Genomic DNA, 18162 nt, shown 5'->3' with positions numbered 1-18162 from the left:
TACAGCTATGACACCAGGCCTTTTTGGGATCAAAGTTTTTACCCTTGTACCCATTGTTTTGTGAAGAGGCTCTGGGCCCACCCTCCTGTGCAGGTTTTTGGGGGCCTGTAGAAGACTCTTTACTATTTTTAGTTTTGGTTGTCTCATCACCCTTCTGCTGGGGAGTCTTTGTGACCCCTTTCTTTTGGTCACCCCCTGTTGAAGTCTTGGACACCCTTGTCTTGACCCAATGGTCCGCCTTCTTTCCCAATTCTTGGGGAGAAATTGGTCCTAGGTCTACCAGATGCTGATGCAGTTTATCATTGAAACAATTACTTAACAGGTGTTCTTTCACAAATAAATTGTACAGCCCATCATAATTACTTACACCACTGCCTTGAATCCAACCATCTAGTGTTTTCACTGAGTAGTCAACAAAGTCAACCCAGGTCTGGCTCGAGGATTTTTGAGCCCCCCTGAACCTAATCCTGTACTCCTCAGTGGAGAATCCAAAGCCCTCAATCAGGGTACCCTTCATGAGGTCATAAGATTCTGCATCTTGTCCAGAGAGTGTGAGGAGTCTATCCCTACACTTTCCTGTGAACATTTCCCAAAGGAGAGCACCCCAGTGAGATCTGTTCACTTTTCTGGTTACACAAGCCCTCTCAAAAGCTGTGAACCATTTGGTGATGTCATCACCATCTTCATATTTAGTTACAATCCCTTTGGGGATTTTCAACATGTCAGGAGAATCTCTGACCCTATTTATGTTGCTGCCACCATTGATGGGTCCTAGGCCCATCTCTTGTCTTTCCCTCTCTATGGCTAGGATCTGTCTTTCCAAAGCCAATCTTTTGGCCATCCTGGCTAACTGGATGTCCTCTTCACTGGGGCTATCCTCAGTGATTTCAGAGGTGTTGGTCTCTCCTGTGAGGGAACCAGCATCTCTGACTATTATTTTTGGAGTCAGGGTTTGAGGGACCCTGTTCTCCCTAGATAGGACTGGTAGGGGGGAATCTTCCTCCAATTCACTATCATCTTCCTCTGAGTTGCCACCCTCAGAGGGGTTGGCCTTTTCAAACTCTGCCAAAAGCTCCTGGAGCTGTATTTTGGTAGGTTTGGGGCCTATGGTTATTTTCTTTAGTTTACAGAGTGACCTTAGCTCTCTCATCTGTAGATGGAGGTAAGGTGTGGTGTCGAGTTCCACCACAGTCACATCTGTGCTAGACATTTTGCTTCTAAAAGTTGGAATACTTTTTAAGAATCTAAAACTGGTTCTAGAATCTAATTCAAACTTTTACAAACTTTTAAACTCTAAAAGAAATGCTAAACAGGATCTAACACAAGGCCCTAGCAGGTCTTTTAAGAATTTAGAAAACTTTTCAAATTGCAAAAATCAATTTCTAATGACAATTTTGGAATTTGTCGTGTGATCAGGTATTGGCTGAGTAGTCCAGCAAATGCAAAGTCTTGTACCCCACCGCTGATCCACCAATGTAGGAAGTTGGCTCTGTATGTGCTATTTCAAAGTAAGGAATAGCATGCACAGAGTCCAAGGGTTCCCCTTAGAGGTAAAATAGTGGTAAAAATAGATAATACTAATGCTCTATTTTGTGGTAGTGTGGTCGAGCAGTAGGCTTATCTAAGGAGTAGTGTTAAGCATTTGTTGTACATACACATAGACAATAAATGAGGTACACACACTCAGAGACAAATCCAGCCAATAGGTTTTTATATAGAAAAATATCTTTTCTTAGTTTATTTTAAGAACCACAGGTTCAAATTCTACATGTAATATCTCATTCGAAAGGTATTGCAGGTAAGTACTTTAGGAACTTCAAATCATCAAAATTGCATGTATACTTTTCAAGTTATTGACAAATAGCTGTTTTAAAAGTGGACACTTAGTGCAATTTTCACAGTTCCTAGGGGAGGTAAGTATTTGTTAGTTTTACCAGGTAAGTAAGACACTTACAGGGTTCAGTTCTTGGTCCAAGGTAGCCCACCGTTGGGGGTTCAGAGCAACCCCAAAGTCACCACACCAGCAGCTCAGGGCCGGTCAGGTGCAGAGTTCCAAGTGGTGCCCAAAACACATAGGCTAGAATGGAGAGAAGGGGGTGCCCCGGTTCCGGTCTGCTTGCAGGTAAGTACCCGCGTCTTCGGAGGGCAGACCAGGGGGGTTTTGTAGGGCACCGGGGGGGACACAAGCCCACACAGAAATTTCACCCTCAGCGGCGCGGGGGCGGCCGGGTGCAGTGTAGAAACAAGCGTCGGGTTTTCAATGTTAGTCTATGAGAGATCTCGGGATCTCTTCAGCGCTGCAGGCAGGCAAGGGGGGGATTCCTCGGGGAAACCTCCACTTGGGCGAGGGAGAGGGACTCCTGGGGGTCACTCCTCCAGTGAAAGTCCGGTCCTTCAGGTCCTGGGGGCTGCGGGTGCAGGGTCTCTCCCAGGCGTCGGGACTTTAGGTTCAAAGAGTCGCGGTCAGGGGAAGCCTCGGGATTCCCTCTGCAGGCGGCGCTGTGGGGGCTCAGGGGGGACAGGTTTTGGTACTCACAGTATCAGAGTAGTCCTGGGGTCCCTCCTGAGGTGTTGGATCGCCACCAGCCGAGTCGGGGTCGCCGGGTGCAGTGTTGCAAGTCTCACGCTTCTTGCGGGGAGCTTGCAGGGTTCTTTAAAGTTGCTGGAAACAAAGTTGCAGCTTTTCTTGGAGCAGGTCCGCTGTCCTCGGGAGTTTCTTGTCTTTTCGAAGCAGGGGCAGTCCTCAGAGGATGTCGAGGTCGCTGGTCCCTTTGGAAGGCGTCGCTGGAGCAGGATCTTTGGAAGGCAGGAGACAGGCCGGTGAGTTTCTGGAGCCAAGGCAGTTGTCGTCTTCTGGTCTTCCGCTGCAGGGGTTTTCAGCTAGGCAGTCCTTCTTCTTGTAGTTGCAGGAATCTAATTTTCTAGGGTCCAGGGTAGCCCTTAAATACTAAATTTAAGGGCGTGTTTAGGTCTGGGGGGTTAGTAGCCAATGGCTACTAGCCCTGAGGGTGGGTACACCCTCTTTGTGCCTCCTCCCAAGGGGAGGGGGTCACAATCCTAACCCTATTGGGGGAATCCTCCATCTGCAAGATGGAGGATTTCTAACAGTTAGAGTCACCTCAGCTCAGGACACCTTAGGGGCTGTCCTGACTGGCCAGTGACTCCTCCTTGTTATTCTCATTATTTTCTCCGGCCTTGCCGCCAAAAGTGGGGCCTGGCCGGAGGGGGCGGGCAACTCCACTAGCTGGAGTGTCCTGCTGGGTTGGCACAAAGGAGGTGAGCCTTTGAGGCTCACCGCCAGGTGTGACAATTCCTGCCTGGGAGAGGTGTTAGCATCTCCACCCAGTGCAGGCTTTGTTACTGGCCTCAGAGTGACAAAGGCACTCTCCCCATGGGGCCAGCAACATGTCTCGGTTTGTGGCAGGCTGCTAAAACTAGTCAGCCTACACAGATAGTCGGTTAAGTTTCAGGGGGCACCTCTAAGGTGCCCTCTGTGGTGTATTTTACAATAAAATGTACACTGGCATCAGTGTGCATTTATTGTACTGAGAAGTTTGATACCAAACTTCCCAGTTTTCAGTGTAGCCATTATGGTGCTGTGGAGTTTGTGTTTGACAGACTCCCAGACCATATACTCTTATGGCTACCCTGCACTTACAATGTCTAAGGTTTTGTTTAGACACTGTAGGGGTACCATGCTCATGCACTGGTACCCTCACCTATGGTATAGTGCACCCTGCCTTAGGGCTGTAAGGCCTGCTAGAGGGGTGTCTTACCTATACTGCATAGGCAGTGAGAGGCTGGCATGGCACCCTGAGGGGAGTGCCATGTCGACTTACTCGTTTGGTCCTCACTAGCACACACAAGCTGGTAAGCAGTGTGTCTGTGCCGAGTGAGAGGTCTCCAGGGTGGCATAAGACATGCTGCAGCCCTTAGAGACCTTCCTTGGCATCAGGGCCCTTGGTACTAGAAGTACCAGTTACAAGGGACTTATCTGGATGCCAGGGTCTGCCAATTGTGGATACAAAAGTACAGGTTAGGGAAAGAACACTGGTGCTGGGGCCTGGTTAGCAGGCCTCAGCACACTTTCAATTGTAAACATAGCATCAGCAAAGGCAAAAAGTCAGGGGGCAACCATGCCAAGGAGGCATTTCCTTACAAGGAGTGACCCCCAGGAGACCCTCTGCCTTGCCCAGGTGGTGGCTGTCCCGAGAATCTCCCCTCCCCCCCACCCCATGCCTGCACCACTAGTGACCCCTGGGTCCGTCCATTGAATCCTATGCAAAACCAGACACCTGCTTTGCACACTGCACCCGGCCGCCCCTGTGCCGCTGAGGGTGTGTTTCGCGTGCCTACTTGTGCCCCCTGTGCTCTACAAAACCCCCCTGTTCTGCCCCCAGAGGACGCAGGTACTTACCTGCTGGCAGACAGGCGCCTATGGAGAACATGGGTGCTCCGGTTTCAATGTCTTTTGGGCACCTCTGACCTCTGCACCTGACCGACCCAGAGCTGCTGGTGTGGTAACTTTGGGGTTGCTTTGAACCCCAAACGGTGGGCTGCCTATGTCACAGAACTGAGACTTGTAAGTGTTTTACTTACCTCCTAATCTAACCTTTACTTACCTCCCCCAGGAACTGTTGATTTTTGCACTGTGTCCACTTTGAAAATACCTTATTGCCATTTTTACAAAGACTGTACATGATATTGTTTTAAAAGTTCCTAAAGTATCTAAGTGAAGTACTTTACATTTAAAGTGTTTGATGTACATCTTGAACCTGTGGTTCTTAAAATAAACTAAGAAAAGTTATTTCTCAACATAAAAACCTATTGGCCTGGAATTTGTCTGAGTGTGTGTTCCTCATTTATTGCCTGTGTATGTACAACAAATGCTTAACACTACCCTCTGATAAGCCTACTGCTCGACCACACTACCACAAAATAGAGCATTAGAATTATCTACTTTTGCTACTATCTTACCTCTAAGGGGAATCCTTGGACTCTGTGCACACTATTTCTTACTTTGAATAGTATATACAGAGCCAACTTCCTACAGAGGCGGAATATACAATCCTGATGAGGGTATTCAGAATGTAGTCTTTTCTTACCACAAGTTTTGCAATTTCTGAATAAACCCTTCTTCTCCTTGTCAGACATGTTGTAGGTGGTAACCCCAATCAGTCAAAACAAGTTTTAGCAGAGAAAAAATAGCTTCAAGCTAATCCAAAGGTGTGAATAAAGAGCAGAGCTCGGAGGAGACTCCCTAGCACGACGTGTGGTAGAAAATATGAGGTGCTGGAGCTTCTCTCAGGAGGATTCTAGAGGGTGGTGTCTGATTGGTGGATGCTCAAGTTTGGTCCTTTTTCTTAAAAGGACTATGATAGACTACTAAATTGAAGAGGCCTAGGGCCCTTGTGTTAATATATTTCAACAATACTTGTGTAATTGTACCGGGCCCTCCCATCTCGACGACGGGGAATGATTCAAGCATGTGAATCTATGAAAGTTCCAATACTGGAGTAAAGTCAATGTACTACTTATGTGCACTCCATGATTAAGGCAATGCAAGATTGCAAGTGAGCCACTATTGAGTAATATTCCAAGAATCGACGCAAAGATTATAACAAATGTCACTGAGGAAGCTTTGGCATATGATCACTGCCCAAAATGCATGGCTCCACAAAGCTGCTAAGCTCTACCGTTATACAATTCCTACAGAACTGTTACTAATTTTCTTCCAAGGAACTCCGCAATCCTAGGAGCCGACCTTTTAGCACAGCACTCCTTACCAAAGTAGCTTAGGGAGTAAATGTGGCAGCGTGTACATATTCAGAAGCACTGACCTTATACCTCTAACTCTTCAAGTTCCCTGTAAAGTGCCCAGTTAAGTTCGTCCTAATATGGAGTTCTTGACCTTCATATATGCATGTTAACTACAGAAAGTGTATGTAGTATGTATGTGTGCAGTATGTACTCTATGTATGGGGGGGAATTTGGTGGGGAAGCTGGGTTTGTTAATGTTGGAGTCCCCTGCACTTCTATTACACCCACAAGACTATACTCAATATTTGTTCCGTGACGTACCATAATGTCACTCCGTGCATATATAAATTAGTTCCCTCCTCAAAAAATGTTAATTACTTGCAATAACTTTCAGCCTGAAGCCATTTTGGATTTACATACTGTGCATTATTCCACCATGTGGAGATTTGATTCTGTAACTGTCCCATCTTTCTTTTTCGTGGTTGACAAAGAAAATTAATGTTACTTAGCCTGGAAGCATCTATTTGTAGCGTGTAGTGCTATAGATGCATATTCTTATCCTATTGCTACCATTTAGAGTTGGGCTTCGATGTTTCAAGTTGTTTTCTTTTTAGAAGTCTTGAGTCATGAGGTACACCGACTCCTGCTATAGTCTGTATTGTCTATGGTCCTAGGATCCTTGTAGTAGGGAAAGGCCTTCCATGGCATAGTTACCCCTAACGTTTTGCCTTTTGGTAATGCCAGTTGTAGTAAGTTGGCTCTGTATGTACTATCTCAAAGTAAGAGACAGTGTGCACATAGTCCAAGGGTTCCCCTTGGAGATAAGATAATCAAAATTAGATAATTCTAATGTTTTATTTTGTGGTAGTGCGGTCGAGCAGTAGGCTTATCAGAGGGTAGTGTTAAGCATTTGTTGTACACACACAGGCAATAAATGAGGAACACACTGAAAGACTTACTCCAGGCCAATAGTTTTTATGTAGAAAAATATATTTTCTTAATTTATTTTTAGAACCACAAGTTCAAGATAATACATAAAATGCAAGGTAATCCACACAGTTAAGTTAGGAACTTTGAATTAGAGCAATAACACAGTTTTTGTTAAAATGGCAATTAATATTTTAAAAGTGGACCGTGCAAAAAATCAACAGTTCCTGGGGGAGGTAAGTATTAGATTGTGAGGTAAGTAAGGCACTTGCAAGTCCCAGTTCCTGGGCATAGGAAGCCCACTGTTGGTGGTTCAAGGCAACCCCAAAGTTACCACACCAGCAGCTCAGGGCCGGTCAGCTGCAGAGGTCAAAGAGGTGCCCAAAACACATAGGCAACTATGGCGAACAGGGGTGCTCCAGTTCCAGTCTGCCAGCAGGTAAGTACCTGCGTCCTCAGGGGTAGACCATGGGGGTTTTGTAGAGTACTGCGGGAGGATGGGGAGACAAGTAGGCACACAAAACACGCCCTCAGCGGCACAGGGGTGGCCAGGTGCAGTGTGCAAAGTAGGTGTCTGGTCTTGTATTGGTTTCAATAGGAGGGACCTGGGGGGGGTGGGGTGGGGGGGCACTAGTAGTGCAGGCAGGGCACAGGGGGGCTTCTCGGGCCAGCCACCACCTGGGCTAGGCAGAGGGTCACTTGGGGGTCACTCCTGCACTGAAATTCGTTCCTTCTGGTCCTGGGGGCTGCGGGTGCAGTGCTTGGTCCAGGCGTCTGTTCCCTTGTTACAGGCAGTCGCGATCAGGGGAAGAGACTGGATTCTCTGCAGTCATTGCTGTGGAGGTCCAGGGGGATCGTCTCAGGCTACACACGGGGTCTTAGTCGCCCGGGAGTCCTCCCTGTGGTGTTGGTTCTCTGGATCTCGAGCTGGGGGCATCGGGTGCAGAGTGTGAAGTTTCTCGCTTCTGGCGGGGCGAGTGAGGTCTTTGAATTTCTAGAAAAGTTGCAGGTTTGTTGTTGGTTGTTGAGCAGAGCCACTGCTCACGGGAGTTTCTAGTTCCTGGGGTTCATGGTAGTCCGCTGAGGCTTCAAAGGTTTCTGGTCCCTGTTGCTGGTTTTCAAGTCAGGAGACCGGCTGGTAGGGCTGGGGCCAAAGCAGTTGTCTTCTGTTGTCTCTGCAGGCTTGTAGGTCAGCAGTCCTTTTTAGTTCATGTTGCAGGAATCTGATTTCCTGGGTTCTTGGGTGCGCCTAAATACTAAATTTAGGGGTGTGTTTAGGCCTGGGAGGGCAGTAGCCAAAGGCTACTATCCTGGAGGGTGGCTACACTTGCTTTGTGCCTCCTCAATGTGGGGAGGGGGGGCACATCCCTATTCCTATTGGGGGAATCCTCCAAACTCAAGTTGGAGGATTTCTAAAGGTAGGGGTCACACCTCAGGACACCTTAGGGGCTGTCCTGACTGGTGGGTGACTCCTTGTTTTTCTCATTATCTCCTCCAGCCTTGCCACCAAAAGTGGGGGCAGTGGCCTGAGGGGCAGGCATCTCCACTAGTTGGGATGCCCTGGGGCACTGTAACAAAGGGGGTGAGCCTTTGAGGCTCACCGTCAGGTGTTACAGTTCCTACAGGGGGAGGTGAAAAGCACCTCCACCCAGTACAGGATTTGTTCCTGGCCACAGAGTGACAAAGGCACTCTGCCCATGTGGCCAGCGACCTCTGAGGACTCAGAGGACTGCCCTGAACCCGAAGGACCAAGAAACTGCCGAGAACAGCAGCACTGTTCAAAAACAGCAACAACTTTGCAACTTTTTAGCAACTTCCAAAGAACTCCCTCTTCCCATCAAAAGAGTGAGACTTCTCACTCTGCACCCGACGCCCCCGGCTCGAGCTCCAGGGAATTAACACCTCCCACAGAGAGGACTCCCAGGCAAGTACGATGAAGTGAGTAACCTGAGTCGACCCCCCCCCTCACTCACTCACTCCCACAGCGACACCTGCAAGATGATCCAGAGGCTCCCCCCTGACCGCAACCGCCTGGAACCAAGGAACTCGATGCCTGGACCAAGCACTGTACCCGCAGCCCCCAGAACCGAGAGGAACCACCTTCCAGTGCAGTAGTGACCAGCAGACAGACCTCTTCCTAGCCCAGTCAGTGGCTGGACCAAGAACACCCCCCCCTCCCCAAACCACCACAACCCCCCCCCCCCACCACCACCCCCCCCACACCTTGCATTTTATGTATTTACTTCAAATCTCGAATCTTGTGGTTCTAAAATTAAGAAAAGATTTTTCTATATAAAAACTAGTGGCCTGGAGTAAGTCTTTGAGTGTGTGTTCCTCATTTATTGCCTGTATGTGTACAACAAATGCTTAACACTACCCTCTGATAAGCCTACTGCTCGACCACACTACCACAAAATAGAGCATTAGTATTATCTAATTTTGCCACTATCAACCTCTAAGGGGAACCCTTGGAATCTATGCACACTATCTCTAAATTTGAGATCGTATATACAGAGTCAATGTCCAACACTCCAGTCTTCTGGGTATCCACAGGTGAGGGCACTCTCCAAACTTTAGTGCCAACTGGTTTCCTTGGGGTCCACTAAGAAGGGTCCTGAATCTATAAAAGTCCAACCATGATGGTCCTGTGTTAGCCTATGAGACACCCGGTCGATGATAACCCTGCATCCGGGCACCTGTAGGATTACATTAACTTAACACTCCTTCTAGATAAGCTTTAGCTGCTCAAAGCTACTCTTAGAGAGCCTTTACTATCTGGAGACCTAAACACTACCCCTAGGGGTTGCCTGACTCAGTATAGGGTGCCAGAGAATAAGTGTACACCATAAACTGAGCCAGCCTCCTACCAGTGTGTCTCTCAATTATTGACTCTGGTTTCAACAAATGCTTAGCACTAACCTCTGAAAAGCCTAACTGATTGCCCATGCTGCCACAAAAGAGCTGTTGGGATTACTACTTTTATCCCTGTAAACCAATAAGGGCCTCCTGTACTATCTACATAGTGTACCCCAACATTTGGTACACTGCATAGATAGCCAGCTTCCTACACACCCCATGCGTGCTGTCTGTATAGACAGACCTAGGAGTCGGGGAACTGTAGATGACACATGGATTTTGCAATGTCTGTTCTTTTTGATTTCTTGGTTTGGGTTACTCACCATCAAAACGGACATTAACGAGGAGCTAAAGCATACACTGAGCAAGGCATGCCTGTTAAAGGGGACGCTGGACAGCTGTGAGGGTAGCAGTGGTTGTGGAAGTGTTGTAGGTAAGGGTAAGACCAGTGGCGGACTATTGGCTTAGTCCTGGACCCTTCTGGGGTTAGGTGGCAGGGGTCAAGGCCAGGTTAGTATTTAAAGGCCAGCCTTAGCTTCTTTATGATCAGAGTAAGTCTTGAACTGAGGGGGTCCGGAAGTCATTTTGCAAATGTCCAGATGTATAAACAGCTTCTTCTGCTTTCTTTGAGGCCCTCACACGGTATCTTAACACGAAGCCCTTATGGGGTGATCGATCTCTTCGCAGAAAGAGGCTTTAGTGCTTTTTTTTTTATGGCTCGGAGTACAGCTTTTTTTGAGGGGGGTGGTTTTTGGGAGGGGGAGCTTGGAGTTCAAGGAGCCCCTTAGATGGGGCTTTCACTAGGTCCAACCCAGTCTTTAGAATCTGGGTCATCCTGGTGGCAGCAGTCAAGCTCAAAGGATTCTGTATTTTTTTCAGCTGAACTCCTCCAATATGGAGTATTGTTACTTACCTTGTAAGCATATATTCGTACCATGTTAAGTCCACAGCTGGTGTATCTGCAGCCAATACATGCTACACATGTTTATTATACAAACCTATATTCACACACACTACATCCATAACTTCTCTCCAAAAGGACCAAATCCTTGAACAGGTAAGATTTTCTGAATTTCAGACTGTGCAGTACCAAATTAAGAAAAAGTGCTTCCTCAGTAAAGACTTGAAAGAACAAAAACACAACTAAATTCTTACCTGCGAGGAGTAGTGGGCCATTGGCTGCATAAGCGTTGGTTGTCCAGTGAATTGCTGTGGGTTGTAGATGTATGAGGAATAAGGAGTAGCTGCCACCAATGGAGGTCCTGCGGCTGCTGCTGCTTGCAATATTGGTGGTGCAGAATTGGGTTGATGCTGCTCTGCTCTCTGAGGTGGGAGAGGACCTGGCAATGAAAATCCCAACAAGCTATCATTAATAATCATTTCCTTTACAAATATATTCAGATTCCGACCTGCTCATGCACAAATTCATCTAGGGTAATACTAGTGTTATTTAAAGCGGGGTCTGGAACATCTTGTGTGTGTGTGTGTGTGTGTGTGTGTGTGTGTGTGTGTGTAGCCTGGGTTTAAGGAAAGCTGCCTCTACCAAGCTCAACATTATACCCAGGACCTGATCTGCATGCCCCAACTTACAGCTTCAATAGTTGAGCTTTTATCAGCACCACCTTTGCACTATAGATTCTATCCTGGATATTTTCTAGTTCTTTGTCCTCTAAATACCAGTCCACTTCCACAGAAGAACTTCTTACCTTTTGTACCACGGTACTTTCCTTGCTGTCCAGGAACAGAGTTAGACACTGGGTACTGGTACATCTGTGGCGCCTGTAATGATAAAAAGCTAAGGTTAATCAGGTTCTGGCATGTTAGTGTGTTAGAATATAGCATGCACAGGGAGTTTAGTGTGGAAAAAAAAATCATTGTGAGCTAGAACCTCAAGTGGGCAGAGATGACAATTAACGCCCATGGCTCTGGACTCAAGTGGAGCCACAGGAAAGTACAGGTTTTGAATCACAAAAATGTAAAGCATGGCAGAAGGCATACCATCAGGCTGGAAGGAAAGGCAGCACGTCCCACTTAAAGCTGGGAAAGAGGAAGGGAGAAAAACTACAGAGATTAAGGAAATGCCTTACTTGGCATGGTTACCCCCGACACTGCCTTTTGTTGATGCCAGTTATGATAGAAAGTGTGCTGGGACACTGCTAACCAGGCCCCAGCACCAGTGTTTTTTCTAAATGTATCTTTGCTCCCACAACTGGCACAGCTCTGGCACACAGATATGTTCCTTGTAAATGGTACCCTGGCCCCAAGGCCCTGTGGCCAGGGAAGGTCTCTAAGGGCTGCAGCATGTCTTAGGCCACCCTAGGGACCCCTCACTCAGCATATGCACACTGCCTCACAGCTTGTGTGTGCTGGTGGGGAGAAAATGACAGTCGACATGGCACTCCCGTCAGAGTGCCATGCCCACCTCACACTGCCTATGGCATAGATAAGTCACCCCTCTAGCAGGCCTTACAGCCCTAAGGCAGGGTGCACTATACCACAGGTGAGTGCATATGTGCATGAGCACTATGCCCCTACAGTGTCTAAGCAAAACCTTAGACATTATAAGTGCAGGGTAGTCATAAGAGTATATGGTCTAGGAGTTTGTCAAACACGAACTCCACAGTTCCATAATGGCTACACTGAAATCTGGAAAGTTTGGCATCAAACTTCTCAGCACAATAAATGATCACTGATGCCAGTGTGAGATTTATTGTAAAATACACCCAGAGGGCATCTTAAAGGTGCCCCCTGAATACCAGTCCGACTCCTAGTCCTAGGTTGACCAGGTTCTGCCAGCCTGCCACAACCAGACAAGTTTCTGGCCACATGGGGTGAGTGCCTTTATCAATCTGTGCCTAGGAACAAAGCCTGTACTGGGTGGAGGTGCTTCTCACCTCCCCCTGCAGGAACTTTAACACCTGGCGGTGAGCCTCAAAGACTCACCCCGTTTGTTACAGCGCCAAAGGGAATCCCAGCTAGTGGAGAAGCCCGCCCCTCCGGCCACTGCCCCACTTTTGGCGGCAAGGCAGGTGAGGATAATGAGGAAAACAAGGAGTCACCACCGACCAGTCAGGACAGCCCCTAAGGTGCCCTGAGCTGAGGTGACCCCTGCATTTAGAAATCCTCCATATTGAGTTTGGAGGATTCCTGAAATAGGAATAGGGATGTGCCCCACTCCCCTCAGGGAGGAGGCACAAGGAGGGTGTAGCCACTCTCCAGGACAGTAGCCATTGGCTACTGCCCTCCTGACCTAAACACACCCCTAAATTCAGTATTTAGGGGAGACGCAGAACCCAGGAAATCAGATTCCTGCAACCTACAACAATAAGGACTGCTGACCTGAAAGCCCCGCAGACGATGAAGGAGACACCAACTGACTTGGCCCCAGCCATACCAGCCTGTCTCCAGACTCAAAGAACCTGCAAAGCGACACATCCGACAAGGACCAGTGACCTCTGAGGACACAGAGGACTGCCCTGAACCCGAAGGACCAAGAAACTCAAAAACAGCGTCACTGTTCAAAATCGGCAACAACTTTGCAACAAAGACAACTTTCAAAGAACTTTCTTCCCGCCGGAAACGTGAGACTTCTCACTCTGCACTTGACGCCCCTGGCTCGAGCTCCAGAGAACCAACACTGCAGAGAGGACTTCCAGGTGACTGAGATGACGTGGGTACCCAGATTCGAACCCTGTGCACGACCACAGCGACACCTGCAGAGAGGAGCCAAAGGTTCCCCCTGACCGCCCACTTCCTAGCCCAGTCGGTGGCTGGCCCAAGAAGCCCCCCTGTGCCCTGCCTGCATCGCCTAAGTGGCCCCCGGGTCCCTCCATTGCTTTCAATAGCAAATCCCAACAGCTACTTAGCCTACAGCACCCGGCCGCCCTGTGCCACTGAGGGTGTTTTGTGGGCTTGTGCCCCTTCCTCCCCTCCCCCACCCCCTCCCCAACCCCCAACCCCCCCCCACCCCCCAACCTCTACAAAACCCCCATGGTCTGCTCCCCGAAGACGCAGGTACTTCCCTGTAAGCAGACTAAGACCAGAGCACCCCTGTTCTCCATAGGCACACCTGTGTGTTCTGGGCCCTACTTTGCGCTCTGCACCTGACCGACCCTGTGTTGCTGGTGCGTGACTAAGGTTGCCTTGAACCCCCAACGGTGGGCTGCCTATGCGCCAAGAAGACTGACTGTGTGAGTGCTTTACTTACCTGAGAAACCTAGCCAAACTTTTAAAATAACTTATTGCCATTTTAACCAAAATTGTGTGCACTACTGTTTTAAATCAAAGTTCTATACTTACCTGTGTGAAGTACCTTGCCTTTTATGTACTTACCTCAAATCTTGTGGTTCCAAAATAAATTAAGAAAATATATTTTTCTACACAGAAAAACTATTGGTCTGGAGTAATTCTGAGTGTGTGTTCATTTATTGCCTGTGTGTGTACAACAAATGCTTAACACTACCCTCTGATAAGCCTACTGCCACTATCAACCTCTAAGGGGAACCCTTGGACTGTGCACACTATCTCTCACTTTGTATATACTATCTCAGAGACAACTTCCTACACAAATCTGAACGTAAAGCTCTATGTGGTAAGTGTGTAGGAAGTAGTGTGTTTGAGAAAGTGCTCAACAGTCTAGGGTTGGAGTACCATGGAGCAGTTAAGAAAGGTGGAAGGAGGTTCTGGCGAGATTATGCAAAGAGACAGATCATAGCAACGTGAAGACAGAGTTAAGAAGGGAATTCAGGGGCATTATTTCTACTAGAGAGTAAGAAAACAGGCTGCAGTCTTACCTGTACAGCTTGGCTCATATGGAGAGGTGGCAGGTAAGAAATATAGGGGCTGTACATTGCACCCTGCCCAGTTGGCAACACAGGGATAGTAGCTGAGTGACTCCGGGGACCAGGGGAGGTCGGCGTGCTTGTTGCTTTGTTCTGAAAAAATATAAATATCGGATAAAGAGCCTGCTGGGACAGCAAAACAGCCCATTAAAGAGGCTGAAAGAGGCCAAATGGATACAAAGTCACAGTCACAGACATTATTCCTATGTGAAAAGAGAATGCAGCTGAGTGCTAAGTTGCTCATGCACATTGAAAAATGTAATCACAAGCACAAATCATGAACAACAATAAATAAAAGGGCCGAAGAATTAGAGCACACACAAATCTGCTAGGAATGCTCACCACAGTCAAGAGAGGTTTTGAGGGGTTGAATTCCTTTGCGTTAGGGTTCAGAGTAAACTTCTTCACAGAACTTAAACAAAGAAAAGACACTTCTTTAAAAAATTAAGCAAACAGCTGAAGAAACTACAGTTTGCAGGTAAGAATGTTCAGTTTGTGCTCCCTCCCCTTTACATACAGCACCCCATGCAAACTCCTGTAAGCGTACAAAAACATGCCAGCATTGAAACTGCCGCTAGCCGCCTTAACATTCTTCCTCCATTGATGAGGAACACGAGAGCTTAGGCAGATTATGACCCTAGAATAACCCTCCGAATCTATGTCAATAATTTGTCAACTGTACGACTAGTTATGTTCTCCGTAAATAACTATCTTTGTTTAATCAGACTGAGTCCAGCTCTGGGAGATGCTGGTCAAAGATAACTACCCTGACTAGTCCCACTACTGAAGTTCATACTTACTCCATGGGTGGTTCATCATCCTTGATTTCAGACTCCGCTTTCCTCGGAGGACTGCTTGTCTGGGTCAGACACTCTGATTCCTGGCACATTCCCTTGTCCTCTTTTGGGATGGAAATGATCTCGATGCTGGCACTGCTACTTTGCACCTCAGCATGTTCTGGTTCCACTACAGCCTCACAGCGTGTGCTGTCTGCAGGCTGTACTTTAATCTCCATGCTATCCTGGACCTTGGGCACGAAGGTTTGAATGTCAGCCTCCGAAGCACTGCTGGAATGGAGCTGTAGATATAAGCCATAGTTCTTATATACAACTGTTTTGCGGCTTGGAGAAATCCTAAAGTCAATTACTTGTCATATTTTTGCCATATAGTAATTAAGCTTAGACTACAATACATTTAATTTACAAATAAAAACAGGGGGTTGACTGGTGGCCGGGTCAAAGTAACATGAAGATATCCTCCTAATCCAAACATGTCCCAAATATAAGGCCATCTTCAGATAGTATTATCCCTCACAGTATTAAGCAAAGCCTAAGAAAACTGACCTACGAATTTTGTACTATCCTCCTCCATGGAAACAGCAGGGTCTTATTTGAATATATAACAACTTGGAGTAAGCAACAACTTACTTACCTTCAATAACAATTTTTAAATTAAACAGGATATGAACCATGTACTTAGACACTAAAGGCAGATTTCCTTCACAGCAGCACTACTTCACCAGCACCAGGTGATGTTGCAAAGCCACTAATTAAACGCTGAGACTGGAAATACTGCGTTTTAATCAAGAAGAACTTATGATTAGCACTACTACAGCTGTTAACACCGCACTCCAACACTTACTCAGCATTCCAACAGAAAAACGAGAGGAACCAATAAAAAGTATCCTACTAACACCAAGACCAGCCCCAACAGGGAATCGAGGATGACTTAAGGAATCTGTGTAAGTTATCAAACCAAACAAATTTAACATTACGAAACGTACGTAATTTGTAGAAAGAAATACATTCACTCATGCAGATACATTATAAGAAGCATTACTTTATCAATTTATAAAGGAGGCTCAATAAAGATACTGCACATCAGAACAGAAAACTTTCAAGCGCTTCCCTTCAAATTGCGACCATCCTGCATGCTGCTTATCGGGGAAAATACTGATGGGAGGAGAAATGCAATAAATATCAGGCGGCTATCTGACAAATCGACTCAAAAACTGAAGAAACAGGTTACCCATCTACAATGATAGTTGTGGAGGATAAATCTCATCTTGATTTACATTTTGTGCATTATTCCACCGTCTAATAGTTAGGCTTCAAATGTTATCATTTTTATTCCTTTTCTTGAATGGTAAGTAAAGAAGTCATGCAGCAACATTATGCCATCAAACTTTGGCTGATAATGCCAAAATATCTATTTTCTATCTTTAGACTGTTTTTGCTGCTGCTATTACACATCTTGAAATGTATATTTGTAAATTAGTTTCTTCAGCAGAGAGGTGGGAACATCACATGTTGAATCTATTGCTATAGGCAACTAAATTGTTTCTCTTGAAGTAGATTCTCTTCTAGATTCACATACTTTGCATTGAATATGGAGCAGAAACCAATTTCTACACAACGGTGAAGGGTCAGCAGTAGCAATTAAATGTTTTAGAACTTTGTCTCACTTGCATTTCCCTCTTTAAATGAGTAGCCATGTAGCTGATTTTTTTTGTATGTGAATGAATGCACTAATGGCCATGTTGCTTGCCATGAATACATTATACCTAGTGGCCAAAAGTCCATGTTTTTTTTTTCTTGTGCCTTGGATGCACCGTCAATTTCCGATTGAAGGACACCACCACACTGCCTAATGCGTTTAAAATCCATGCCCCATCCATCTGCTATTGTTGCCTTTGACACAGGAACACCTCAGTTTTAGGCCATGTGTCATATGAAAACAATGGGGTAAATTAATTGGTATGGTGGTGCAACCTCACAATACACTTACATATCGCCTTAAAAACACGTAGGTTTCGCTTGTCAAACCCCTTAGCTCAATTTTGGATAGCTGTTGCTTTAAGTAGCAAGGCTTAATCAAAGGAACACGTATAAAGTATTTCAACAAAACATTCTAAGAAAAAATAACTGATAGTTAAAAAAATAAAATAAAAAAAAACAGCAACACCAAGCAGACTGCATTTTTATGTACTTTCAGACACAAAGAAAAAGGTCGACAAGAGGATTCCTGAGCTATAGGTTTTAACGAGGTACTGCAATTATGCACTTTTTACTTAACCAGGAACAAGCACTGGCTAACTGAGCAAATTTGGCACTTACAAACTTTCGAACCAAAAAAACGTTTGTCTACTTGTACTGTAGTATATTAAAGTTACTTGGGGAGACCAACTCCAAAAGGGAGCCAGACAGGGAGATCATCAAGATCCTCAGAAACAGTTACTTCACAGGTGAAGCAGTCACTCAGTTTTAAGCATGTTTATCCTTTGCTGTGGGTTCATAAGGAAGTGGTCCTGATGCACGTGAAAGGACAGTGAAGAAGATCAAGGAAGTTGTGTAAGCGATGCAGTCGAGGGGGCTGTAGCAAACTCCACTCTTCATGGCAGGGTTACCTCCACTTTTGCATGATGTCAGTGTCCTTAGATTGTTTTCACTGGGATTCTGCAGACCAAGACCCCAGTAATTGTGCTCTTGCCTCCAAATATAGTTGTTCTGATACTTCATACATCCTACAACTGGCATTCGGGTGGACCCCTGTAAGAAAATGCCACTGGTGTCATGGTTGCCCCCTAACCTTTTGCTTTTTGTTGACGCTAGTTATGATTGAAAGCGTGCTGGGACCCTGCTTACCAGGCACCAGCACCAGTGTTCTTTCCCTAATCTGTACCTTCGTTCCCAAAATTAGCACAGCCCTGGCAGTAATATCAGTCCCTTGTAAATGGTATACCTGTTACGAAGGGCCCTGTGGACAGGGAAGCTCTTAG

General features: G+C 46.4%; 1 protein-coding gene across 5 annotated transcripts in view; it reads right to left on the bottom strand.

Moving 5' to 3' along the window:
- The window catches only part of ATXN2L (ataxin 2 like), a 531841-nt gene that overhangs the window by 235970 nt on the left and 277709 nt on the right, over positions 1–18162 (bottom strand). For all 5 annotated transcript variants that reach the window (XM_069243921.1, XM_069243920.1, XM_069243923.1 and 2 more), the window contains 5 exons: positions 15185–15462; positions 14727–14796; positions 14337–14477; positions 11250–11322; positions 10699–10883 (listed from right to left, as the gene is read on the bottom strand). In XM_069243921.1, coding sequence (XP_069100022.1) covers positions 10699–10883; positions 11250–11322; positions 14337–14477; positions 14727–14796; positions 15185–15462 — 747 coding nt within the window. The remainder of the gene's footprint in view (positions 1–10698; positions 10884–11249; positions 11323–14336; positions 14478–14726; positions 14797–15184; positions 15463–18162) is intronic.

This window comes from Pleurodeles waltl, chromosome 7 (genome assembly GCF_031143425.1).
Source record: "Pleurodeles waltl isolate 20211129_DDA chromosome 7, aPleWal1.hap1.20221129, whole genome shotgun sequence".
NCBI classification, from domain to species: Eukaryota; Metazoa; Chordata; class Amphibia; order Caudata; family Salamandridae; genus Pleurodeles; species Pleurodeles waltl.
Note: the sequence above shows the minus strand (reverse complement) of the source record. Positions and strands in the feature narration are given on the sequence as shown.